Source organism: Numenius arquata, chromosome 10 (genome assembly GCF_964106895.1).
Source record: "Numenius arquata chromosome 10, bNumArq3.hap1.1, whole genome shotgun sequence".
Classification (NCBI taxonomy): Eukaryota; Metazoa; Chordata; class Aves; order Charadriiformes; family Scolopacidae; genus Numenius; species Numenius arquata.
The window spans coordinates 19,463,461-19,490,837 of NC_133585.1; the positions used below are offsets into that span (position 1 = coordinate 19,463,461).

Consider the following 27,377-nt stretch of genomic DNA (forward strand, 5'->3'; position numbering starts at 1 on the left):
GAGGAGTTCCATGCCCTCCAGCCCGAGCGCCGCCCCGCCCACCGCCGCCAGGGGAGGGAACGCAGCGGCCAATCGCCTCTTCGCACAGGCCATCCGCTCGGCGCCGATTGGCTACCCCGGCTTGACTTGACAAGCCCAGTGCCGACGAAGGCAGAGCTCCGATTGGTCGCCGCCGCCGGCCGGCCCCGCCCCGCCGCTCTTCCCTCCCCCCCCCCACCCCCCCCCCCACCCTCCAACGGACGGGCGGCAGCAGCGATCGCCGCCGCTGCCGCCGCAGCAGCGTGAGGCGGCTCCAGCGGCGCGATGGCGGCCACGGCGGGCAGATCGCTGCCGCTCCTCCTCTGCCGCCGCCAACCCGCCGCCCTGACGGCAGCCGGTTGCTTCCCGGCGCTGGGGCGGCGCCGCCAACAGCAGCAGCAGCAGCGACACCGGACGGTGAGTGAGGCGGCGGCCGTGTGCCCTTCAGGCGGGCGGCGGGCCCAGCTCCCGCCCCGTGAAGCGGCGGCCGCCCCCGGCAGCTGGGCGTTATTCTTAGCGGAACTTGAGCGGGGCGGCCGGCGGCAGCCGAGCCCCTCCCCGGCCCCTCTTGGGCGGCGAGGCAGCCCTTCCCCCCCGCACATACACTCCCCCCCACCCCTCCCCGGGCCCTCCCGCCGTTCCGGTAACGGGCGAGCCCGCCCTGCCCGCGCGTTCTCCCTCCGGAGAGCGGGGCGCAGCCCGCCCGTACTGGGGCCGGGGCTGCCGGGGCGGGGGTCGGGTCCCGGCGGGGGTCGGCCGCCAGGTGGCGCCCTGGGCCGCGACAGGCTTCGTGGGGGGGGGCGGTAACGGACGGACACACAGGGACTGGGGGGAAACGGGGGACAGGGGGCCGGGGTGGGAGGGCGGCGGTGGGGAGAGCATCGGACACCGGGCACGGAGAGGAGGGGCCGAGCGCCAGCGCCCAGCGGATCTTCGCCTCTTTAAAAAAGGAAAAAAAAAAAAAAATGTATTTTATCATTTTCTTCTTCTTTTTTTTTGCCGCTTCCCCCCCCCCTCCCTTCAAGGTCAGCCGGGGCAGAGGCGCTCGGGGAGGGGTGTCGGGGGGTGGGGGTGTCCCCGAAAACCGCTCCCGGGCGGTGTCATCCAGGTTGGTGCGGCTTTTTTGGGAGGAGAGGTGGTGGTGGTGGTGGTGGTGGGGGACACAATAAAAAAAAACCCCAATTTTTGTTCACTTGCCCCCGCATAAGCAGCATGCTTTGCCGGAAAAAGCAGCCTGGCAGCGCACCCCTTGCTTACTATGTGTCTTTAGGGCAGAAAAAAAACCCTATAAAGGCGGCAGGTTGCGTCTTGGAGCTCGAGAGATTTTTTTTTTTTATTGCTAAAAATACCGGGAGTTTTATTTATTTTATTTATTTTTTTTTATCCCTTTCTAAACTAAGGGAACAGTATGTAACCGTGGGATATTCTTCTAGTTTTTGCCACAGTCTGTTTTATTGCTGCCTATAAAAAAAAAAAAAGCTGCCGCCGGAGGTGTGCACCTGTCGCTCGCTGCTCGTTTGGCTGAAGCCGCTAATTGCGAAACGACCCGAAGCTGTCGAAATCCTGTATTAATGAGGTGATGGAGCAGGGCTGTGGGCTCCTTTGGGAAGGGCAGGTAGAAGGCTGGGTCCCCCCGGGTGCGTGTTTAAAGAGCGGCTAAGAGTTTGTGCTGTGTGGTTACCTTTTGGGGTGCCGTTGGTTCCCCTGACGGCCTTGGTCTGTTTTCACAGCGAGGGGGTGGCGGGGGTTCTGTGGGTATCGAGTGTCTGGGTTGCATCAGTCCCCTATTTGCAGAGCGGTCGGTCAGTCACACACATGCGGAGCGTGACTTCTGCAGCCTCGGCTTCAGACTTCGTCGATAACCAGCCTGACGAGCCAGGCTACTGGTACCCTGGGTTCTGGTCGGGTGTGGAACAGCCTTTTCAGCTTTCCTAACTATCGATTGAGTTGTCTCTTTTAGTAGCCCGGCCCAGAAAATAATAAGTTATTTATCTAAATTTGTGTTGACCTGGGGCCGGTCTTTTTTCAGTGGTGCCCAGGGACAGGACAAGAGGAAACGGGCACAAACCTGAACATAAGAAGTTCTACCTAAACACGAGGAGGAACTTCTTTCCTGTGAGGGTGGCAGAGCCCTGGAAGAGGCTGCCCAGAGAGGTGGTGGAGTCTCCTTCTCTGGAGACATTCCAAACCCGCCTGGACACGTTCCTGTGCAACCTGCTGTGGGTGGACCTGCTTTGGCAGGGGGTTGGACTAGATGATCTCCAGAGGTCCCTTCTAACCCCATAGCATTCTATGATTCTGCGATTAGTTGAAGAGACCCAGATTCTCGCTTGATTCCGCTAGTCAGGCTGAGTGTAGCAGTGCAAGAAGATTAAAAACAACCGTTCAGAAACGTCCTGATGCTTTGCTGCTGCCGTGGTCCTAGCTGAGTTGACGTGGCTTAAGGGGGGTGTGTGCTAAAATCATACTGTCAAAGCCTTCCCCTTCAGGTGCTCGGGGAAGGAGGAGGATTTTGCTTGTGTCCCTTGGGCTGACGATTAGAAAGTTGTTCTGCCTTTAGTACTGGTTGGGCTCTACAGTTTGATTTTTGGCAGCTTGGCTGTTCGCCATTTGTGGCATTGCAGTGATTAATTTTTGGGGGCTTTTCCTCTTTTTTTCTTTTTTTTTTTTGATAGGGAGATTGTACACAAGTCAGTTCAGTAGTTCGGTAGGTGTTGATTGCTGTGAGCAGGTTGGTACCCAGTATCCTAACTGTTCCTTTTGACAGGATCTGTAATGTGCCTATTTATCTCCTCACAGAAAAAAAGATGAGTTATCCTTTCCATCACGCTGCACTTGAGAAACTATGTGGACTGGTGGGAGAGAGTAGAGACCCGAGAGCTGCCGAATCCTAGAATAAGTGATCTCCGAGGAGAAATTACAGGAACCGGAGCTCTTCATAATAAAGAGAAAACTGAAAGGAGGTTGCTGCAAAGAGGAAGCAGAAAAACAGAAAATCTGTGTTGTGTAGGAGAAGAATTACTGGGCTTTCGGTGTGAGAAAGAAGGATTCGGTTAGGTTCTAGGAATCTTTTTACTGACAGTAAGAGTAGTGAAATGCTGAAATATTTCCCAGGAAAACTGTTCGATCATCATTATTGGAGGTGTTTAGGACAAGTTAGACTCGCATCAATCAGTTATGAATTTGAAGATGATGATGAAGAATTGATCCTGCTCGGTGATAGGTCTGGACTGTATAAGCTCCCTGAGTCGATAGATGATATGAGAAAATAGAAAGAGTCTGTGTAATGTAGGTGTAATTAATAGAGTGGTTATATTGGGTATGTCTGTACAGTATTGTTTTTAGTACAATAAATTCTACTCTGTTACTTCTCAGGATGGCTGATTTCCAGCAGAGGTGATAAATTAAATGGGCTTTCTTGAAAGAGGGCAGAAATGCTAAATGGACTTATGGATGAGTTCTTTCAAAAGGAATATAAAATATGCTGGAAGAGCATGGACCAACAGACTACTGTGAGGGCAGTACGTTAAAACAAACAAACCCCTCCAGGTGGGCAAAGACTGAGGTTTTGATAACATCAAACAGTAGAGTGGGCAAGGAGGTCTGAACTTTTGAATAAATAACTTGGTTTATGAAGGTTCAGATGGGAATATGGTAAGATTGGGAGTTGCAGGGCTTGAATGAAGCTTTCACAGCTTGCTTAAGAGTTTTGAATGCCGAGAGAGTTGGGAAGGCTCAGTGGGATCAGCAGATAGAAGTGCAGTTATGGAGGACCCAGCGAGTCTTCACATTCTGTCCTTCACAGGCTGTGAGAGATCTCGGGAGGAGGATGCAGAAAATCTGAATGAGAATTTTACTTACTGCTCTTGGGATAGGAAGCAGCAGGTAGGAGGAAGGGTTTACCGGTACTTGTGAATTTCCTCTCTGAAAGTGGCGATGGTGGCCTTCACAGGAGGGCTGTGAAAGGCAAGGAGAGAGCCAGTTGGCATAACTGTGTAAAAAGTGGGGCTGGAGGGTGTGTTGCGTTGGGAGAATACGACAGCACTGAATAAATGGACTTAACAGCAGAAGTAGCTGAGGTTGCATCTCCTTCTGCTCTCCCAGTCTCACTTAAACATATGTGAGAGTGGAAGAAGCCTTGTGGAAGAGGAGGAAGAGAGTCAGCGAGCATCAATCATAGAATCATCCAGGTTGGAAGAGACCCTTGGGATCATCAAGTCCAACCATCTACCCTACACTACAAAGTTCTTCCCTATATCATATCCCCCAACACCACATCTAAAGGACTCTTAAACACATCCAGGGATGGTGACTCAACCCCCTCCTTGGGCAGCCTGTTCCAATGCCCGACCACTCTTTCTGTGAAAAATTCTTTCCTAATGTTCAGTCTAAACCTACCCTGCTGGAGCTTGAAGCCATTCCCTCTTGTTCTTTGTGGTGGAGGAACTGCAGGATCAGGCTGGAGGGGCTGTAAGGTCAAGGGGAGTGGGGGGGATGGCTACAGCTTTGGAGGTGAGTGTGAAACATCAATAGTAGTGGCGTTTGGTTTAAATGGGTGGGGGCAACATGCGTTGCTGGGAGGTCACATGTGAAGATGAGAGGCGAGAGAGGCAGTTCGTTTAATCAGGCCAAGGTAACTTCTGCTGATGAGAAGACCAGGAATGGCAAAAGTCAGTACCGGCAAGCAAGATGAGGTGGAATGAAAGTATCGTGTCTCTGGTTTCTTTTTCTACCTGCTAGTTTCAAGCAAGGATTTGCAAAGGATGGAGAAGCAGCAAGAGTGGTGGGGAGAAGCCTGGCTGGTGGTGGTCAGCAAAAAGTTGGGCTGTTTCGAGGTGTGCCGTAGGGGTACGGAAGCGCAACCCTGTGCTCTGACTTGTTAAGCAATGGGAGTGGGATGGGAATGGAGCCCTTGGGGAGTGATGAGGTGGTAGTTCTCTGTCTAGCAGTGTTTGATAGGTTATCAACTGGTGGGAAGCCTGGCAGCCGTAAATCATGGTACTACCTATTAATTAAAGCCTTTGTCTTGCAGTAATTTCTAGGACTTAATACAAAAATTGCTGCTATTTTCCTGTTAGCTTGCCCTCGGAGGAATGTGGAGAGAGAATTAAAGTGGATGTTCCTCAGAGGAAACTTCCTTATGGAGAAAGGGGAGCCCCTTCTTTGACTCCTCCTTGTTCTGGGTGCTGCGGGGGTTGAGGGTGACCCGCCAAGGGCGAGAGCTCCACACCGCTGAGATGCGGTGGACCAGGGGAGCAGTCCTTTGTGGAAACACTTCCCAAAGAAGTAAGCCATAAATGTGTTTGGAATATACGGTGGCAGACAAAGGACTTAAATAAAACGCTTTGCTTTTGGGTGTTGAATGCCTAATCTTTGCGTCTTGCTTCCGACAAAGATTAGAGTCTCTTGTTACTGCGTTTCTTAGTGCCAGTGGTTGAGTTATGTTGGATTGGGATGTAATCTTCTGGTTCCGATCTGGAAAAAAATACCCGTAGAAAATCACGAGCTCGGCTGTATGTGAAGCCCTGGAAGCCCTCTTCTGCCTGGAAGAAAGAGACCTGGGGGTTCTAATTGACAAGCAGCTGAATATGAGCCGGCAGTGTGCCCAGGTGGCCAAGAAAGCCAACGGCATCCTGGCTTGTATTAGAAATAGTGTGACCAGCAGGAGTAGGGAGGTGATTGTGCCCCCGTACTCAGCACTGGTGAGGCCACACCTGGAGTATTGTGTCCAGTTTTGGGCACCTCAATACAAGAGAGATATGGAGGTGCTGGAGCGGGTACAGAGGAGGGCAACGAAGCTGGTGAAGGGCCTGGAGAATAAATCGTACGAAGAACGACTGAGGGAGCCGGGACTGTTTAGTTTGAGGAAGAGGAGGCTGAGGGGAGACCTCATCACCCTCTACAACTACTTGAAAGGACACTGTAGAGAGATTGGTGCTGGTCTCTTCGCACAGGTAATTAATGACAGAACGAGAGGGAACGGCTTCAAGCTCCAACAGGGTAGGTTTAGACTGAACATTAGGAAAGAATTTTTCACAGAAAGAGTGGTCGGGCATTGGAACAGGCTGCCCAGGGAGGTGGTTGAGTCACCATCCCTGGATGTGTTTAAGAGTCCTTTAGATGTGGTGTTGGGGGATATGATATAGGGAAGAACTTTGTAGAGTAGGGTAGATGGTTGGACTTGATGATCCCAAGGGTCTCTTCCAACCTAGACGATTCTATGATTCCATGGTGTTCGTATGGTAGTTAATCCTAGCAATTCCGGGTAGAATGATGACTCCTAGTGACAACTTCTAAGCCTCAAAAGGAGAAACTCAGTGTAATTGGACTGCAGTCAAATTTGAAGTTTCAAGGGCAACCTGCGGTTTTTATCTCTGCTCCAGATGAGGACCAGGATTGCTTGTGTCGATCAGCCCTCCAGGTGGGGGTAGGATTCTGGTGCAGGTTGCCCTGTATTAAGGATGCGGTGGAGAGCGTATCCCACAAAGATGAGAGGACTCTGTGCCAAGGAAAGCTGTCCTGGGATGTGAGAACCCTTGAGGAGGGAGATGGAGCGGACATCATGCTGAAGCTGTCCTTTACTTGGCATAGATACAATGTGTATTCAGTGATAATTTACTTTTTCTCCCCACGTTATGGCTAAAACTGTTGCAGCATCCACTTCCAGAGAAGCTGTTGCTCAGGATCTTGGTGATAATTTCCCTGGTGGCCCCTGGAACCATCGTTCCTCCCTGTCACAAGCAGCAGTTTATTGCCCTACTGTTGCCCATCTCTCAAAAGAAATTTATTTAACAGGTGAAACTTGAGGCTCACAAAACTCATGTAGGGGGAGACGACTGGCTGCCAGGATGGTGAGACTTTGAAAGAATATTTTGGTGTGGTTTCTGTATTTTTGCTGAGGATGGAAACTGGCAGGCTGCTTTAATTAACGGAACTTCTGTTTTCCTGACCTTGCATACTGCTAACTGTAATTTCCAAATGAATGATTAAAAAGCTAAAGAACTGGTGGCTTTCCAGTCGTTTGAAGGGTCATAAAACCATTATTCTCGCCAGATCTGTGGCTGCAGTTGTTGCCTACCCCAGCCTCAAACGTTTTCCATGCTGGGACATCCCTCATCCTTAGACGCAGTGACACGCGTGCTGCATACCAGGAGGAGATGTGTCTGGTGTCCCTTTAGAAGGTGGGATGTGGCTTGAACTTCAATATAAATAAATACAAACCCAGCAGAATATTTATAATGTTCAGGAAGCCCTAGGAAGTGTTGATTTGACTGTAAAGGTGGGTCTGTCCACCAAACCTCCCTTTTCTCCTGCTTTTTCCCTCTCTTCCTTCCCATGTGCACATGCTTGCTGTCCCACCAACTCCTCGCTTGCCTCACCCTGGCAGAGGCTGGCAAAAACATCACAATTTCTGTAACTGTTGTCACCGCTTGCCCGCTCCAGTGCTGCCTAAATTGATTAAAATGCAAGGCAAAGCAAGGTCTGCCACCGCATCCCGGATTCACTGCCGGAGGGAAGGCTACGGCTCAACGCTGTTTTGAAAGGTTCAGAAGGAAAGAAAATTTTTTCGATGTTTTGACTTCAAATGAGAGGAGGGAGTCTGTCCTTAGCTAATTACAGAGCAATGGAATACCGGTACTAAGTTGAAAATTTGGTGCTTTTTACCTTTTTTTGTTGTTAGATTGTGTTGTGATTTTTTAATTTTTTTTTTTTTCACAAACAAAAATTTAGAGGGGGTTGACCAGCAAGTAATTTTTTGGTGTATGAAAGTGGCTGAAACGTTCTCTTGGTCATATTCATTCTTACAGAGTGATATAGGTTTTGAAGTGAGGCTGAACTAAGGATTTAAAAAAAAAAAAAAAAAGGCATTTTGTAGCTTTTGATGTGCCTATTCATTCAGTGAATAGGAAAAAAGCTTTATTTGGAAGCGTCTGGAGAACACCCTTCCAGGGCTCTCTTTACGTGAAAGAGGAGTGCTGTACAGAAAGGAGTAGAATTTGGATTTTTTATTTTTTTTTTTTTGGCAATTATTGGATGATACTCCATTTTCTTTTATTTATAACTCAGCCTGTGGGAATAATCAAGACTTTGTATGTAGAGTCTGTGATGAGAAAGGAATTTACAGTCATGGTAAAATTGATCCAGTCGTTAATACAAAAATTTCAGGACAGATCTCTTTTCCTATGGGGAGTATTTCTCAGCTGCCCTCAGACAGGATGGGTCTGGTTCTCCTTACCAGAGTCAAGCCTGAAAAAGAAAAAAGGAGAAAAAAAAACCCCGAGAGGTTTTTTTTTCATTTTCTAAAGCTGTTTTTAGAGTAATTTTAAAGATGAAACTTCATGCGACTAGGTTCCACCCAGTCTTGAGGGCGAAACGTAACTTTTATGATTTCATTTCAGATTTGTGCTATGAGTCACTTGCTTGCCATTCTATAAAACGGCATACAGATGACACAAATCTGTAATTTAAGTTATTCTCCCATTTGTAGGTCCATGGGAATGTAGAAATGGTTTCAGATTTTTGTGTCCTTTTATTATTTTTTGTTTGTTTGTTTGTTTTTATTTCCTTATTTATTGTAGTGTCAGCGGATGGTCACTCTTCCTGGGATTCCACCTGCTGCTTTCTGCTCCCGTGGCCTCTGGTAGCCCTGTGTGGGATGAGGAAGAGTCCTTGACCATTTTGCTAGACGAAACCATGTGCTCTCTGCTCACCATGGGGGAAGGCTTCTAATCTCTGAAGTGCTCTCTGGCTGAGAGACCACCTGTGATACTGCTGATGTGCTGTTGATCGTATTTCAGTACTTGCTTTTTGAGGGCGAACTAGAGTGATCTGGCTTTAAGGACTGTTTTGTCCTTGAGTATTTAATGAAGAAAAGGAAATTACTTGTCCCTTTACTATTAAAGTTTTGGCAAAGGGTTTTCTTCCTGTTATTAAGGTCTCAATTGGTCATCAAAATGAGATGTCATTTTAATGAAGATGAAAATGTGCAGCACTTGAATGTGACGTGGAATTATTTTCCAGTAGGGCAAGCCTGTGGGGTATCATTTATGTCTCATGTAGAATACGAAGCATGTCCGTTGTCTTTTTCTGCATTCTTGGCAGCTCTTAAGGAATTAGGAAATGTAGAACAACTTGCATAAGCGGGAGAGGAAAAAAAACCACGGCCAACAAACTTGTTTCAGCGATTTACTTCTGTTGACTTCCCCAGGAGGAAAGGATTGCCATGCAACGAAGAAACTGTCAAATCTCTGAAACTGCTTATTGGAATAATTAAAAATCAGATTTCACTTGGGTAGATAACTTAGGAAGGATCTACCAGGGGATGACCACCATAAAATACCCTCTGGATGATTGTCAGTCTTGCGTTCTGTCCGGCAGCCTGGTGGGAATAAAATAATGCACTCTGAGGTCATAGCCTAAGAAGTTTTATAGGGTTTAAGAAAAGCTTTGTGGAATGTATTGCTGTTTTGAGAGGATTTTGGAATAATGCTATGGTAACAATTTCGATTGCTTTTGTCACACAGGTCCCAAGATGCGTAAGTAGCTTGCTGCTCTTTCTGTTATTTGAAACTTAAATAGACTCAAAGTGGTGTGAGGTTGTAGAAATGGGGTGAGGGAGAGCATCCACATGTGGAGTTAGGTCAGGACACCTTTGCTAGTGGATTTACCTTTAATTAGTTGACGTACACGGGTTGGAAAATACCAAAAACTGCAAAATAACTGGATTTCTTGGATCAATGTGCATGCAATTTCAGGTGGGGAAGCTCAGTAAGTGGTTCATGAATGAAGAGACGGCAGGGTCGGCAGCTGGCAAACAGCATCCTTTCCTTCCAGATTGTGCCGGGAGTTTCCAGCTCATCCCCCAATTTTCTAGGTCAGTTGCTGGAAAAGAGCCTAAAGTTGCTCCATGTTTTCTCTGTTCTGCATCATCATATTAAGCTTGAAAAGCACTGAGCTAGGCAAAGCTTGCCTTCTTTTAGTAGTGAGTTGATTTGGATGAGCTCATGTCGGTTATTACCATACCTTGGAGCTGCAAAGGAAAAATGTGTTCCCTAAATGTAGCAATGGAGACACCTCGTTTCTACGTTTGAGATTTGTATGTTTTGGGAACGGCTGGAAGAGCAACTTTAGGAACCGTTCCGTTAGAACCCGACATATGGTCCTTGTAAATTCATGGCTTTGTCAATGATTTGTAAAAGGTATAGCTTCCGATGAGCAGGAGGTACTCCCTTGACATATGGGCTTGCTCACTGTCAGCTGAGAAGTGAATTGGCGGGATCTGCTGAACCATGACTGTTTATTCCGTGTCATCTGCTCTTCTCTTCTACGTGGCTTCCTTAATCTGTGTGCCTACCTCTCATTCGACTGGTGTACCGTAGACGACCTCGTTAAGGCACAGTGATTAATTGTCTTAAGCCCTCATTTTGTTTTGCCAAAAATGACTCCTAATGATGCTGCGTTCTTTTTGACTTGCAGCTGAAATCTGTAGAATGAACAGCAAATTCATCAGCCAGAATGCAGGTTGTGAAATTTAATCAGAATATTGGACTCTTAAAGTATGTCTTGAAACTAAAGAAACTAGTCATGACAGATTGTTGTAAAAGGAAATTGAGTTACGCTCTCCACTTAAACCATTTTTTAAAAATCTTCGTAATTTACATCTTTGTAATTTACCCATGTCATTTTTCTTAGATGTTTGGATTTAAGTGGTAGTGAGTTTTCCGCCTGGCAAAGTCACTCCAAAAATGACAATTTTAAATACTATTCTGACAAATGAAGGTCTTAAGAGAAAATGGGCTGTCCAAGATGGCACAAGAGTGATGCAGGAGTTTTTCAAGTTGCATGTTAGAAAACAATAGCTGGGATCTGGGTGATGGTTTTCATATAAAACTTTTCCTGTATGATTACTGTATTGTCATTATATACGTAATGCTCACCCCTGAGAACAATTTGATATACCATGCCCCATTCGTGTTTTCTATTTCCAGACAAAACTCGGACATAGTCAATATGCAGTGCAGCAGTAACCTTTTTAAAGTAATTTAAATGAATTGGGAACCTGTCCGAAACGTGGCAGAGACTCTTTTGTGTGGGATAGATGGGAGGGAAGGCTGGCAGAGAAAGTAATTTCTCCCTGAAATAACAGTCAACTGAAAAAGTGCAGAGATTTCCCAGGGGGAAAAAAATGCAGTTCCTTTTTTGGAATGAAAATGCTCTAATTTATCATGTGACTTGGGAAATCCTCTTGGCTTCCTGCAGAGGGGAAAGGGGGAGTTGAACATTTCATCGGACGATGGAGCCTGGCGTGTTTGCGATCTGCTGCATAAAGAGCTCCCAAGGGAGACTGGTGTTTGCTGCAAGGCTATTCCCGTTATCAAGGGACTTGTTTCTAAGGCAGTGATAGCAGGAATTCCATTGTCTAAATATTTAGTAGATTTGATAATTACACTAGTACAGCGCTGTATGTTTTCCTCTGTGTTTGGGGATATTGTATTTAAGAGGAGCGTAGGATTCTTCGCTTGGACTTGGGTGTAAGGGATTCAAGAGAACCAAATCTAGCCTCTATCTTAAGAGTTGTGTTATGAGCAATGTATATTGCTAGCAGTGAAACAAGTTCCAAATACTGCCCTCTGAATTAAAAGAATATATTAAAGAATTTTCCTTTCCTCTTGGAAGTTCCAGATAAGCCACTCTTCCAGGCAGTTCATAAAGTACAAAACTTATGATGGAGTGCTCTTTGGCTTTCCTTCAAGCTATGGTCAGTGCCATGCATTGCGCAGAAGGACTGAGGAAGCAGAGGGCATGGTGCTTGAGATCATTTCCAGGCAAGTGAAGGCAGTAGGAGTAAGCGTTATGTGAATATCCAGACTTCATTTTAGCTGCAACATTGCATGAGATTGAATCATGGAATCGTAGAATGGTTTGGGTTGGAAGGGACCTTAAAGATCAATGAGTTCCAACCCCCTGCCGTGGGCAGGAACACCTCCCACTAGACCAGGTTGCTTAAAGCCCCATCCAACTTTGAACCCCTCCAGGGATGGGGCAGCCACAGCTTCTCTGGGCAACCTGAGCTGGTGTCTCACCACTTTCACAGTCAAGAATTTCTTTCTGGTATCTAATCTAAATCTCCCCTTTTGAGCCATTGAAGTTTGAAGCCATTACCCCATGTCCTATCACTGCATGCCCTTGTAAAAAGTGTGTGTCCCATCTTTTCTGTGGCCCCTTTAGGGACTGGAAGGGGCTCTAAAGTCTCTCCAGAGCCTTCTCTTCTCCAGGCTGAACAACCCCAACTCTCTCAGCCTGTCTTCTTAGCAGAGGTGCTCCATCCCTCTGATCATCTTTGTGGCCCTCCGCTGGACCCATTCCAACAGCTCCATGTCTTTGCGCTGGGGACTCCAAAGCTTACTTGCAGCCTGCCTGCTGCAAGCTATCAGGTTGGTTCATCAGAGCTAACTTTTCTGCTTTGAGCCAGCAACTGTTTTCTGAAAAGCTTTTTCTTCAGTAGAGCTTTTTTCATCATTTAAAAGGGTTGTTACTAGAACTTCTCGCGCTCTTCTAAAGCATGTTACAATGCCATATTATTCACAGGATTTACTGGTCAGATGGATGAGGCGGGGGTCTGAAAGGAGAGAGATTTTGAAACATTTCCAGTCAGTCTCACTGCGGACCTGTTTGGTTTTGGGGTTTTTTTGTGGACTTTTTTAGGGGTTTTTTGATACCTGGTAAAAGTGGTGTTGAAGGGAGAAACAGTAACGTGTGTTGAAACGTCTCTTCCTCGTTTCTTGGTGGGGTGATAGAAGTCATTGCTAAGTAACAAGAAGCTGATAGTCCAAAACAGAGCTTTGGTTTGAAGCCAAAAAGCCACGGATTTCTCTGACCACAAAGCTGGATAGAGTGATGGTGTCTAAGATTAATTTCATTTTAAGAATAATTTTATGAATAGATAAAGAACATGACTCGGATTTGCACACACACTCATTAAAAATAAAACAATTTTGAATCAGCTAGTCGCTCCTCTGTGTGGGAGTCACCATTTCCATATTTCCTTTTGGCATTTAATGCTCAAGAGAGTAATTTTAAACAAACAGTTTCACAAAGTACTCCTCTGTATTATTTAGCTAGATTGAGTAGGCCAGGATATGAGACAATACGGATACGGCCGTCTGAGTTGGCAAGGATGCTGTAAGAAAGGACCTTGAGAAAAGCATTAATACCACACAGGCACTTGTGAAATTGTTTTGTAAATAGCATTGTGAACAGATGTTGTTTTTTATCTTTCTTCAAAGGTGGGTTGTTTCTGCTGACTGTTTCTGTACGCCATTCAGTTTTTCTCTACATAGCGGATCCTTTTCTTTCTGTAATTATAGCATCATGCTTTTTTCCTTTTGCAGTCAATGATACACATGGTGTGTCTGTTGCAGGACATCCTTCTCTCTCCTGTCCCGAGCACACTGGGAACACGCAGCTCCAGTTTGACCAGGGCGCTGAGGGCTTTGGATCTAGGGCAACGAGTTTGGTGGAGATGCTGTTTTCATGACCTACTTTGGACTAGCATGGAAGTAAAAACGGTGGCTCAGATGAGAGATTCAGGCTTTTTTTTTTTTTTTTTAAATTTTGTCCTGGGCTGAAAAATAATCAGACTCCGGTTTTATGGAGTCTTACTCCTCAAGGTTAGGAGCTGGCTGTCTCCTAAATTACTCCAGTATCAGTGGAGAGGAGAGGATTAGACAAGAACACCTAAGCATAGAACAGTGTTGCTTTCAGGATTTAAAACAAATACTGGTTTCTCCTAAGGAATTGTTTATCGTTGCGGTCAGTTAGACGTAATGAATTTCTCAGTTTGTCCTTCGAAGAGAGGCAGGTGGGTAATTGATTCATCCTAAATACTTTTATCCACGTTTTTACTTTCATTTAAGGGATTTGGCGACACTCGTAAAGCCAAATTGCTATGATTAGGCTGACATTTTATATAATAGAGTGCACCACAGAGGGCTGTTCGTTCTTGGAATTACAGTGTCGAAGCACCACGGTACTTTTCAAGGCAGTATTTACATAATTTGTGTGGATTTCTACACTAGATGGAATCTGCTTCGCCATGTGATGAGCGAATAATAGGTATATCTTCGTGTTCACTGTGTACCCCAATATAGGAGTAGTATATGAGTTTGATGGCAGCACAGAGCGCTGTTTGTCTCCTTCAGGATGTGATTTTTCCCAGCCACAAGTTAGAGCTGATGACGCTTCGGGTAGGATTCTGACTCACCAACACTTGGGAACGTGGAAATATGTGGCTTGCAGACACGTGAAGCAAGCTGAATTGCCATCGTAGCGCTCTGAGAGTGCTACCCTAGAGTACATGGAGACCCTAGTGTATGGGTGTCTGCAGAAGCTGATGGGAAACATGTGCCTCACTAGGGATGCATTTCTTTATTTGTCTATCATTACTGAGTTGCCTTGGCTAAAAAGTAAAGTAAGCCCTTACCTCCTTTTCCACTGAACACATAAAAAAACCCTCCGCTTGTTGTCTAATAATATTTTTTAATGCGCTCCAGCTCTGTTACTCTGGCTCCTTCAAGCTTTTCTAAAGAAAACAAAGTAAAATAAATAAATACAGCTTTCCAAAATAAAAAAATACAGCTTTCAATCTTTTATTGTCATACTTTCCAAGTTCAAGACATTTTCAGTTTTCATAGTACTAACTGGTATCTCATGAATCTTGTTTTCAGGTTAGGCTAATTTAATTCTAGTATTTCCCTTTTTCTCTGTTTGTAAGCAAGAAGTAATTAAAAACACATCTACACGAGTTATTTTGTCCTCAATTTGCCTTGGAAAAAGCACTCTCCAATACAGTTCATTTGGAGACAGTTATGCTTACCTGTTAGTGACCGGCTTGGTTTGCCAGCACTGGAAATAATATGCATGAAACTTATTTAATCTGAAGTGATTAGCACACTTGCATTTTATGAGTTGTATTTACGACTTCAGCTCTCCGGCTCCGGCTTTATCTCTGCACTGGGATGAATTTTTACCTTAATATTAATTGTTAGTCATGATAATCGCTGAGTTATGAGGCTTTTCCCACCCTCATTAGCAGTCTCTGCAAGCTTTCCAGCCTGAAGGTTGTAGGAATGAACAGATTGTCTCTAGCTTGTCTGTTGTCTGAAGAAACATAACAAGTCAAAAAAGAAGAAAAGAAGGTTTGTGTGTTTTTTTTTTTTTTGTTTTTGTTGTTGTTACTCTATCTTCTCTCCTGCTGCAATGGTATTTTGGAGTCCCTCAACTTCTACTTGTAGGCTGTTTGAAATGCATGAAGAGCTGGTACATAAACATGAGATAAGCCGTGGAAATCTGTGCAACTTCTTGGTAGAAAAATTTTGATTTATTGTATATTGAATGTAAAATCCTTCCAGCTCTCGCCATGAAAAATATCTATGTAATTCATTGCAGGACTGAAAAATATTACAGGTTGAAAGGACATTGTAAGCATAATAACTTCATCTTTTTGAAATCAGTTAATGAAGTTCAAGTTAAGCGATATTGAAAGTCAACTTGATAACTTGCTGATCTGTATAAATAAATCTCACTGGGAAGCTAGTTGTTTTCCAGGCTAGAGGAGAAGGAGAGCTCCAGGCAGAAAATCAAAAATTATGGGGGGGAAGCAAAGGTAGATGAAGAATAGGATGCAGTTGAACTATTGTCATCACTTCATATTCCACTTTGCCATCTATCGTTATTATTATTATTATAAGTACAGGAATTTGATGGCACATCAAAGCACTTCAGTGACTTTTTTTATATTCCTGATTTATATTCTGGTAACTTTGATGCAAAGATGCTGTTCTTGCCCACCACTTGGTCTTTCTTTTTTCTTGAGCTAAGGCTTTTATCTAGCAATAGGGGTTTTTTTTTTTTCCTCATCCTTGCTGTGAGAATAAGACTACCAAGTTATTAGGGGGCTATTAGTTGCACTGTTTTAAAAAAGTCCTGAAGGAGCACAACCCTACACGTGACTCAATGTGAAACGTCTTTTTTAACAGTTGTAATTGCTGTTTGCAGGCTTAATTGTGACCTGGCTTTTGCAGGTAAATAATCTGATAGGAGAAAAATAACCAGTCTCTGACTAGACACTTGGTTCTTTTCTACCCACAGCTCTGATCAGCCATTAATTATCTTTCCCTCTACACGGTTATTAGGGTTGAGCTATGAAGCTCAAAGGTTGAACATAGTATATTAACCCTTGTGTCCTGAAGAGAGGTGACGGGAAGGTATGGCTTCGTGATGCCTTCCAGTGACTGGAATGACAGAGCAAACGATCTGCTATTTTTGCCAGCTTTAGCCGATGTTCATAAAAATATTTGCTTTATAGAACAGCTTTTAGGTAATACTCTGGTAGAATTTAGAACAGTAAAGTTGAATAAAACATGTGACAAAGCAATGTGAAGCTTTACTTTCCTACTGAAAGCTGCTTGCTTCTTTTGTTATTAATTTGTTATCAGTTGCACAGAAAACATCCCGAGTTCCTCAGCTATAAATACTGATAGTAGGGCAAGAGGTTTTATCGCCATTACGTTGCAGTGTGGACTGTACGAATGTTAGCATTAGGATTTGTAGTTATAATCTAGTGTGCAGTGCTTTCTTCGGGGTACAGGACCTCATCCCTTCGGAGTAGCAGTCCTTGCTTCATCTGTCATGAGACAAGGAGTCTCCCTGGATCCTGTGGAACAAAATGAACTATTGCACATGGGTGGGTGTGTGTTTTTTTTTTTTTTTTTCCTTTTAAGCTGCTACTTAAGTGAAAATTGCCTTTGGATCTCTGAAACGGGCCCCTCAATGCTCCCTGTGACCTATTTAGTTGACAGAACACCGTTTCTTGGTGATGGCTGAGAGCTCCTTCCAGCCCCCATGATGTTGGAGGTACCCTTGCTGCTGCTGTTTCCGGTGTGCCCTCCACCTGATACGACACCTGTGTTGTATCTTCAAACGGGTGCACATCTAACGAGGTACAATCTCACCTTGTACATCAGTCCTTCTTTCTTCCTAGTGCCTGTTCTGGTGGTTCTGTGGTGCTGTGCCTGTCTCTAGAGCTACTGACTGTGACTAATGCCTTCCTTGCTGAAAAAGCTAAGTACCAGGAGCTGGCAAGATTAATTTTATATAATGTGCTGACTTGAAGCTCCAGAGCCTCCGATGATAAATATGTCTTACTTTTGCACTTCTCCCTGTCCTCTCCCTTTTCTTCTGCCTTTTACCAAGTATAGTGTCTAAAAAGCAGACAAATCCAAGCAGAGTATACAGTAGTGTAAAACGTCCACTTAATCCAGCACGAGCCATAGTCTGTCTTTTTGTGCTGGTTACTACCAGTATTACATTCCTACAAATTAATTTTTGATTAAAAATTAGCAAAAAGCTGTAAAAGAATGCATGTGAAATAACAAAAGAATCCCAACCCCCAAACAACTATGTTTTAGAGCATTGTTGGTTCACTCTTCCTGTTCAGATGATAATTTTAGGAAAGAATTGTTCCACTCTGATTGTTAGAGTGCTAACTGGGAGGTTTTTGGGGGAGCCTAAAACTTCTGGCGGCGGTTTTTATTCAGAATTTCTTGAAACTGATTTTTAGAGTGCAAAGTTGAAGACAGAAACTTTCAAACGCCTTACTGTATTTATGTCAAGATTATCCCAGTTTAGAAAAATAACACGGAATTACTGTCAGTAAAACAGTCACCTGGCAGAGCGCTGTGATGCGGATTTAAACGAACACCCCATCAGTGCTGCTAACAAATGGCTTGCAGTGAGCTGAGCAGAGGTTCAGCATCAAATATTTCTGCCTTTCTTGTTGTTTATTAGATTCAGAGGAGATGGAATGCCCCATGCCTACGTGTACAGCGGGAAGTTTAGGTGGAAGTTTCTGTACATTTTGCTGATTCCGCAGTCAAACAAGTGGAAAATGTGCGTTTCGGAGTTTTAGGGCCATCGTGATTTTTTTTTTTGCCTTCTCAGTTTCTTTGAAAGCATTTTTTGGCGAAGGACTCATGAAGCTGGAACAGTTGGACTGTACACAACCTCACCAATTTTGTGGTTACAGTTGCAGCACACTCTGATTTGTGTCTGTTCGCTGCGGGAAAAGTTAATGTTTGGGTTGGAGGACGGCTCTGATCTCCATTTAGAGATGTGAAGGCATTAATATCTGCTTGTCATTAGCCGAAGCTGGTGTTTGCATATTCCTCTTGTCAGTAAAAGCGTGCAGGATGGATGACCAACTGGCTGCTCTCCAGGTTTTAAGGACGAGCAAGCGTGGGTTAAGAGGCAGGAGCTGCAGGGTCACCTAGGAGAGGTTGGTGGAACTCATTTCATGCTGCCTCAGTAGTTGCCACCGGCAGAGAGGCCTCCAAGGAAGCAATTTCTGCAGTTCCTGTGTGGGTACACGATTTACCGTTATGAATCTTTCCTTCTCTGGATGCAAAAGAGCTTTTCAGAGAAGGCTAAGGCAGCTGTGGGGATTCTCTCAGGTTTTCTGGCAGTAAATATTTAGTTTCTAAGAATCTCTGCCCTTCGAATGGTGACCTTTGAGTCATTACTGAAGTCAATGGCATGCTTCTTGGACCTCTTGAAGGATATTTGACCTATGATGTTAAACTGGCTATTTGTTCCGATTTTAAAACGGCCTTTGAGATTGCAGAGTTGTTCCTGTCGCAAGCGTGAGCTGGAAGGAAGGAAGTTTATCATAAATCAGGCTGGTGTTGGTGAGGGATGCAAAGAGACCAACACCAGACTGCTTTGGTATGGGGTTTCTACGTGCAGTTCTCCTGGCTTGCCAGAGTTAAGCAGAAATGGATCGTTATTTAATACCACTAAATGAAACAAATGTAATTAGCACGACGTTTACTAGATGTAGATGTATAGTACATAATATATGACTTTTTTTTTTTTTCAGAGACTGTATCAGCAGTTGATTTCCCTTGAACTGATGACATGTCTACTTCTGCAGCGTGGTAATAAAAACAATCACCTATTCAAACATCCTATTAACATCGTTGTGCTTTAGGAAGTACCTTTACGGTGTTACTTTGTGAAGTACCGTTGTCTGTACGTGTGGCTGTGGCAGCAGGAGGGTTGGAGCTTGATTTGTGTGCAACGCGGTTACGCCAGGGCGGTTGCTGCTGTAGAAAGTGTGCGATTCGGGTACGCTTCAAAAAAGAGCAGGGGGCTTGAAGGGCGTAACTGCTTACCGGATGGGGAAGCTATCCCTCTTTTCCAGCTCCTACAAGGAAGGGAGTTTATATTGATTCCAAACTTGTATTCATCTTCTACCGTCGCAGCATTTAACTGGGTATTTTCTCCGTGCAACGTCTGCTAAACCTTTTCTTACTAAGTTTCAATGTTTTGTGGCAAAAATCCACACGCTGTTAGGTTGGACATTAAACCAAGTAAGAATTTTGCTAATATATTAAGGAAGTTTGTTTTAAAAAATAAATACAAGTAACGAGGGGGAACACAGTTCAATCCCTCCCTTCTGTCGTGCCTTGCCTTTCTCTCTGAAGGGGGGGATTTTTCTGTCCCTCTAGCAGCTTTGCTCTTTGTTCAGAGCAAAACCAGCTGGGTGGAGAAGGGCAGCTTGACCTCTGTGTGTTTGGAGGGACGAGTCCCACCTGGGCCAAAGGGCATCTCTTCCCCCTTTGGGGGTTGGAGGGGCTTAGCGTGCCCGTTAGGTGCATGAGGAACTGCTGTGTAGGCAATGAGGAGCAGCTGTGGAAGGGGCACTGGTTCCCGTGATGAGTCTGGGGGATGACGTTGGCCATGGGTTGAGCAGAAAGGCTGCAGGAGCACCATCTTCATGCTTGGAGCCGCGTCGGCTTTCCCCTTCCTCAGTATGGAGCGTGCTGTGAGTAACGTGTATTACTTCTGCCTCGAGGGCTTTGGGCTTCTGCTTGAATTAGCCTTCTAAGTTACTTAATGTGCTGTGTTGTAATTATCTGCCACTGTGAGTCCTCTAATCTTTATGTGTTAGGCCAGTGCTCGGGGTGTTATGAATGCTCAGCAGCTGGGGGAAGTAAGAAATTCTTTGTAGAGAAAGAATGTACCATTTACCACCAGGACACTTGCCTGGGGGAAATAATGTTTCTGCCTCGTAAGCCTTATTTTCTCTTCCAGCCTTTCCCTAGACCCCAAAGGGTCTACATAAGAGCCTCGAAAACGATGGCGTAGTGATTTTCAGCGTCTCTTATCCTTGATTATACTTTAGTAAAAACTTAATGAAAAAATCTCTAATTCAGGAGAAAACATTTGAAATCTTCACAACCAACACGTGGTGTCTTGGTGGTTATGTGTGTAATTATATCAGAATAAGCCTTTTATAGTGGCAGGGTACAAAGAGTAGCTTTTTCAAGCATGCAAGTGGTTGGATAAAATAAATAAACGTAATGCTACACAAATTGCTATCTGCTAATTAGATTCTATAATAGTGTGCTGAGTATGATGTTAAAAAAAAAGTAATTAAAATGCCAAAATCAGGACGTGCGTCCTATCTGCTAGGGTCAACCAGAATTATATCCAGCTTTTAATAAAGGAAAGCTGACTGTTAAGGGTATATGTTGAATGTGAGAAGGCAGACAGACGGCTCTCTGGGTACATGCTATAAATCCCTAGCTGTGCCCTCTGCACAGGGTGGGCTGTAGGGCTGCTTCCTAATGCTTCTGCCCATGGAGGAGTTGGCTCTGGGTGAAGTTTTGAGTAGAAGCCGATGCCTTCTCTTGTAATTCATCTTGGGAGTTGTACTTTCTAGTGAAAAGACAAGGAGTTTAAATGAATATATGTATACTGTACTACGTGGCTAACAAAGTTTGGGTTTTCTTCTACTGGGGCTTGTCTTGGCTGAAGCTGTGTCTCTTCCCACAGAGGCGGTTGGTCTGTGACTTAACGACCACGGTGGTCACATTTTAATTCTTATTTACCAACTGGGTGAATGCTCTGATTCTGTTGCTCATCTATAATGGCTTTTTCTAGCGTATATGTAGTAACTTTGGCTAAAGAGTCTGTCCAAGTGAGCCTGTGCGTATGGAAAGATTGTGTGAGGAAGAATTTTGCCCCTTTCCCTTCTTTCTTCCTTGCATTTGATGGATGTTTCTTGCATGTGTAGTAGGCAGGATCATCTATAGCTCTTCCAGAAGCACAAAGTCTTCCCTTGATAAACAGGTAAACACACGTTGTTTAGTATTCTTGTTCCAAAACACTCAGTATCTGATCTAAAAATATAAATTCCTCCCTCTTGTTTACAAAATCAATTTTATTTCTGGTTTTCAAGCTAACAGGTCAATATTAAAAATTCTGCAGTCACCTCTTCAACAAAATTGTGTAGGCGTGATTATCTGGCTTTCCCTAGAGACAGAAATCTAAACAAACGTTGCCAGCAAGGGGTTTGGGTAAGTCTTTATCAAAAACTTAAAATTGCTTTTCTCACAATAAAATTCAAGTCAACTAAATCTGAAGTTTTATGTCCCTTGTTTTTTCTGAAGGGAACAAGATCATGCCAGTCTGTATGGGGCCTTAAGAAAGTCTATACCATCCAGGCATAACCAGAAATACAAAGGAATGCTGCTTCTGCAGGAATAAGTATTAGTAGAAAGCTAAAAATCTAGATCTTCCACGAGCTTACCTTATACTGAACATTAATTTTGTTTAGAAAGAGTAAATGGATTTACATACAGATGTAATCATCCGAAGAAGAACTGGTGAGGAATCTTGCCTTTTGTTAGAACTAGGAGCAGTGTTGCCTGTTTGAGCACTGATTGGTAAAATTAAATTCTTGAGAAGACATCCCTGTGTGTGGTTTCTTGCAAGTTTCGGACTAATGCCAACAAAAAGTCCAGGTTTAAGAATTGCGTGAGTGACCCATTGGGATTGAGTTAATGGTAGCGTTGATGGCTCGCTGCAGGTGTTCATGGTGCTTCTCGGGTGCTTTAACTTAGGAATGGAGGTATTCCCTCTTCAAAATGGGCTCCTGAAATTGGGTGTCCTTCTTTTTCTGCCGAGCTGGCTGGCTGTTGAGCATGGGACACAGCATTTGAAGGGTGTTAGGAGATTTTTGTAGCGGTGTGACCATTTGAATGTTAGAGGGAATGAAAACTGAAGTAAAATGTACAAGCAGATGATTAAAAGTTTAAAAGGCATTGGGATAAATCCAGGTATCCGTGGGGGTGGTATTGGGATTTTTAAAAGTTGCCGTAGGCAACTTCTTAACTGAAACTACATCCAGTTAGGACCTTCAGATGGGGCTAATTTTCTGATAAGCAAAGAAATGATTAAGTAATCATACCTGCTAGGTAAAAAGTATTGTTCATGGGTGGGTGGTGATTTTGCTTGCAACGTGTAGGTGACTCAGTACAAACTTATTGGTTTGTTTTTTTTTTTACATAAGGAGCTTTTAGAATGGAGAATTTGATCATCTTGAAGTGAAGATATTTTAAATGATACTTATCATGGCTTTGTCAGTGTTCAAGGTGGAAGAAGGGTCAAATTTTGCAAGTTTTCCCTATGAATGTTAATGAGCAGTAAACCTAAAATGATTAGGTAGCTGCCAACTCTGCAGGCTGGCAACTTTAACCTACTGGGAGCATGGCTACATCAGGTTGCTTAAGGCCTCGTCTGGTTGAAAAATCTATGTAGATTTTTCAGAGCTGCCTTTTTCTGGTACTGCACAGCTCTTGTGGTAATTTTCCAACTCTTTTTTTTTTTTTTTTTTTTTGAGAACTCTGTTAAAACAATTTGTGTTTTGAGATTCGGCAATGCAATCCCCTAGGCTCCATCTCACAGTTCTTCTTTAGGTAGTGGGAAACTTGCTGGACTGCGTAGCAGTCTCTTCTCCAAGCTGAGCAGCCTCTCTTTTACGTGTTCCTCTGCTATAGCCTCTTATATATCCAACGCTATAGACCCCTGACCATCTGGTGGACCTTCTCCTTGGCTCTCTCTGGTTTCAGGCTTCTCTGTTGTACGGTGGGTGTGCGCAACTGGGCTGTGCTGTTCCAGCTGTGGTCTCGTGAGGCAAATAACCTGCAGGCAGAGGGAAGCAGTTGTGCTTTCCTTAAAGCAACACAACGTGTGGTTATAACCACATTTCGATTTGAACCTCCTGAGCTGCTTGCTTGCCCGTTCGTCTGACCACCTGAGACGCTTTGCCCTTAGAGCACCAGCCGTTCCCCCTGTCTGATGTGGTCTTTAAACAAGCTGAGAGTGAATTCTCTGCCCTCTCTCAGGTCGATGAGGACAGTAGTAGTGTTGCCCCAATATTACCCGGCTTACACGTAGACTTATGACTTAAAATAAATCCCAGTGTACAGCTCTGCGCTTGCTTTCCTGTCTCTTATTGTAATGCCACTGCACTAAATCTTCAATTTTAAATTTTCTCTTAAATCTCTTTAATTTTAAATTTTTCGTCTTAAATTTTGTCTTGCACTGCCAGTGTTCTGGGGCTGTATACTTCTAGTTCAAAAACGATTTCATTTTGGAATTTGGCAGTACTGTTCTTTCCACACTTTAATTAAACTCTCGCCTGACTAATGAGGTTCTCCACCACTTCCTTTCCACCCCCGCCACATTACTTGATCTCTGTTGGTATCTTTTTGTTCATCTCTTCAGTATCTTACTATTTTGATCTTCACGCTTTTGTCTACCAGCATGAAAGTAAAAACTGAAAGTCTTGGGTAGTAAAGGTTTCCATTCTTAGAGGGATGTTAAGAGGTGTTGACTATCGTCATTGATTCAAGTTTCAGTGTCTGTTCGTGGCAGTGAACTTCTGAGGCTTTTTACATAAGATGCAAAAGGCAAAAAGAAAATCTTTATTCTCTGTGTGCTAGTCTTAAAGTTTCATTAAAGGTGCAAACTGTTAATGCACTTTTAGAATGACTTGAAAAATTGCACCACATATTTGGAAGCCCGATAGGGTTTTGACTACGTTGGATCACTCCTGTTTCTTGGGATGACTGGCTGAAAAATAATTTGGGAGGAACTAGACGGAATTTGTTCAAAGAGTGACATTAATCTCTATTTGTTTAAGGTTAGCAATGACCGATGAATTTTTTGAGTAGTAATACAGAATGGGATATGAATGATTATGGCTAAGATGCGATTGCATAGGTTTTCATTATCTGCTGGTGAGGGAAATTGCCGTAGCATTTCCGAATGAGGTTGATCTGGAGACCGGTCTGCTCATTTCATCACGTGTTTCTGATTTTTCTGGTGAGAGTTTAACTGTGTATGAAAACTTCTGAGTCTAATAAAGCATGCTGTTCTTGGGCACTTCAGTCAGTGGAAGGTGTAGGATGAGAAAGTCTCTATTCAACACGGTGCAGTATTTTGAGACCCACTGAAGTCGATTAACAATCAACAAGGTGATGAATACAACAACTAAGTCAACACTGTTATTAATTCAGTAACTGAACCTTTGAATCCCGTTTCCCTATGAATGTAGCCATGTGTAGAAGCTCCTGGCAGCTTAAAGCTGAGGATGAGATGGTGAATGCTTGTGACTCAGGAACTGGTGGGTGCAGTGGTCAGAGCTGTAATACTTAGTGGTTGCTGTTATTGCCTTACCATCATTTCAGAAACGAGCTTCTGGCTGAATAACTGCATTCATTTAGAAGCTACTTGCCACGCCGTAAGCGTTTGCTTTCCCGTCTTGCTGGGGAACTGGCTGGGTGTTCCACCAAAGTGCAAGCTTTTATTTAAAGTCTTCATTCTTAGCCGTATTTTTGCAGGTATTTAGACAGATTTAGGAGAACTGTTGTCATCGTAATTGTCTTTCTCCAGGTTGTAATACTGCCTTAAGTGGCTGTTGAGCTTCTGAACACTGAAAGGATGTGCTGGTCTGTTCCTCTGAAGGACTGTCAAAACTTTGCTTTTTTTTTTTTTTTCCAATACAGGGAACCAAATGGAAGTCTTTGGGGTTTTTCTGATCTAGGAGTGTTTGCTGGGCAGAAAAACATCTTGAGTGACTGCATGGTGGGTCTTGACAATCAAGTTATTCACCTTCCTAATGTTTGACCTGATAGATGGTTTAAAGCAAATTGAACGCCTGAGTTTTTTGATGAAAAATAATGAAATGGCAGATAAAGCTGGTTTTTTTAGTTCAGCTGTAACTGTGCCTGACTCTTGCTTTCCCTCCTATGGTTTTAGTCTGGGCACAGTTGCGCTCTATGTGGTAAGACTGTTTTGTCAGAAGAATGTCGCACACGTCAGCGAGAGCCGGTTTGGCAATATGTACATTCTTGGAGTGTTTTTTGTCATGTCGTCGTCGTCCCCCCCCGCCTTGAAAATATGCAGTATACTGAAGGCTGAGCAGGTGGTAATGAGGGAGTTCTTCTATAGCTTCATCACTTCTGCTGGAGTCTATAAACAGCAAGAGCAGGAGGACCAGTGCTGGAGGATGAATTTACATTCTTGGCATTATTTGATGTGTATTTATCTGGCAAACTTGTAGAACCTTTGGATACTATGAAAATTAACTCAGTATGCCTTACTACATCCTCCAGTACTGCCTTAGAGCAGCCTTGGCTGTTGTGACACATCTTACTTGCTTATCACGAATGGTTAAAGCACAAGGAGTGTACTGACATTTTGTGGGTAGCCTGAAACTGTAGGTTGGGCCGCTCTTCATATATCAGTCGTCTATTTTGGATAATTGTGATTCTCCTGCTATGAGCAGAAACATGCAAACCCATTCATACGAGTCTGTGGAAACATGCAAAATATTTAGTACGAAACTGCGACCTATCTTTTCTCTCTAACCGGTTCAAATGTTAGTGGTGGAATTCATGAAGGAGCCTTTCAGGTGACCGTCTGTGTCTCTGGCTTGTGTCTGTTCCTATCTTAGATTTCAAGAAATAGTCTCAAATATCTGGTGGATTTAATGCTTCTGTCTTTTATAAGGTAGATTTATTTCTTGAGGGTTAGTGGACTGCCACGATTAACAAGTGACTTGGCTGATATTCTACAGCAGGTCAAGTACCTGGGACAACTTCTACTGAGTGAACTTGTTTTGAATGAATTTTTAAAAAAAAAAAAACCAACCACAAAATAAATTTACTTTAGAGATTTGTCTGTTCTCTGCCTTGCTTTTGCGATAGATTTTGGCAGTAGATGGAAATATGAAAGCCCGAGTTTGATTAAAATCAATGCTCTTGATACCAGACTGCAAGGTGTTGACCTACCGTTAGGCTGGGGTTTTGATGTTACGGATGTAGGATGGTTTTTTTTCTCAGTTAGTCTGGTTCTAGCACAAGCCACGCAACATTTGCATTGGAAATGGATAATAGTGTAGTGTAGTAATGTAAAAACATACGAGGTTTTCCTCTTTCAAGGCAAACCTGCAACTTTCCTGTTATCTTTCCTTACTGAGGTGTTCCGGGTGAGAATCCACAGTACAGTTGATAGGGTGGGGGGGGACAGTGGGATAAGCACAGCCATGAAATTTTTGCTTTTTCAACTGTGACTCTTGTGGGTTTTTGTTGTTTTTTTTTTTTTTTTTTCCTTTATTCAGGTCAAACTGAGCACTCTGCTCAGTTTAACAGATAGTCTGTGTTGAGTGTTTTGCTTCTTTTATTTATTTATTTTTTTTCCTTGCCTGTTCAAAGTTGAAGCAAAGCTTTTTGTGACTTTTCAGGTGATAAACATAGTTCACCTACCAATGGCTTAAGAGGGAAATGTTTTTAACAGGAAGCAGATGGAGTTGGTTTTTGAATAAATTCACGAGGTTCCTCTAGGCTCCCCCAACTTAATTTCCTTTGAGGCTAAACTTGCCGTAACCTGATCTGTAACTTCATTTGCGAAGGACCAATTTGGCCTTGCTGTGAGTTTTTAATGCTAAATACATACATCAATGTGGCAGCCGTGCTCTGGAACACAGATTCTAAATACCTGTTGTATAGCTGATTAACCTCACTCGCTCCGTACTTTTGTTTCAATGCCAAACTTGTCTTCGGATAAACATACGGAGGAAGATGATGGTAAACACTTGTGGTTTTGTGCTCATTATGGCTACACCAGAGTAAATTATTCTTTGGGATGAGAGAACTGGTAGTATCTGTAGATCTTGCTAATCTTGGTCAGGATGTTAGTTCCTGGAAGGCATTGTCTGGTTTTTTTATATTTTTTTTTTTTTTCTGGCCCTGAAAGCATGTATAAAAATAAATGGAACAGAAATTGATTTCTTGGTAGTTTTTTAATGAGGATCAAGATTAGACATATGTAATAGTAGCGGTGATCACAGGTGTGCCTGAGCATCTCCGTAGGGCTGCTGGCTGGGATGGGATAAGCAGGCAGGGTGTATCTCCACCGCCTCATCCTTCTGGAGCTCTCTTCTTTTGCAA

The 27,377-nt window shown here is 43.8% G+C and overlaps 1 protein-coding gene across 2 annotated transcripts in view; it reads left to right on the top strand.

Annotated features, from left to right (window-relative positions):
* Positions 1-237: 237 nt before the first annotated feature.
* MCU (mitochondrial calcium uniporter) overlaps positions 238-27,377 on the top strand; it is a 101,921-nt gene continuing 74,781 nt past the window's right edge. Inside the window, exon 1 of one of the 2 annotated variants that reach the window (XM_074154686.1) lies at positions 238-435. In XM_074154686.1, the coding sequence (XP_074010787.1) occupies positions 304-435 (132 nt within the window). In that variant the 5' untranslated portion in view covers positions 238-303. The remainder of the gene's footprint in view (positions 436-27,377) is intronic. The other variant, XM_074154685.1, reaches the window with a different exon arrangement.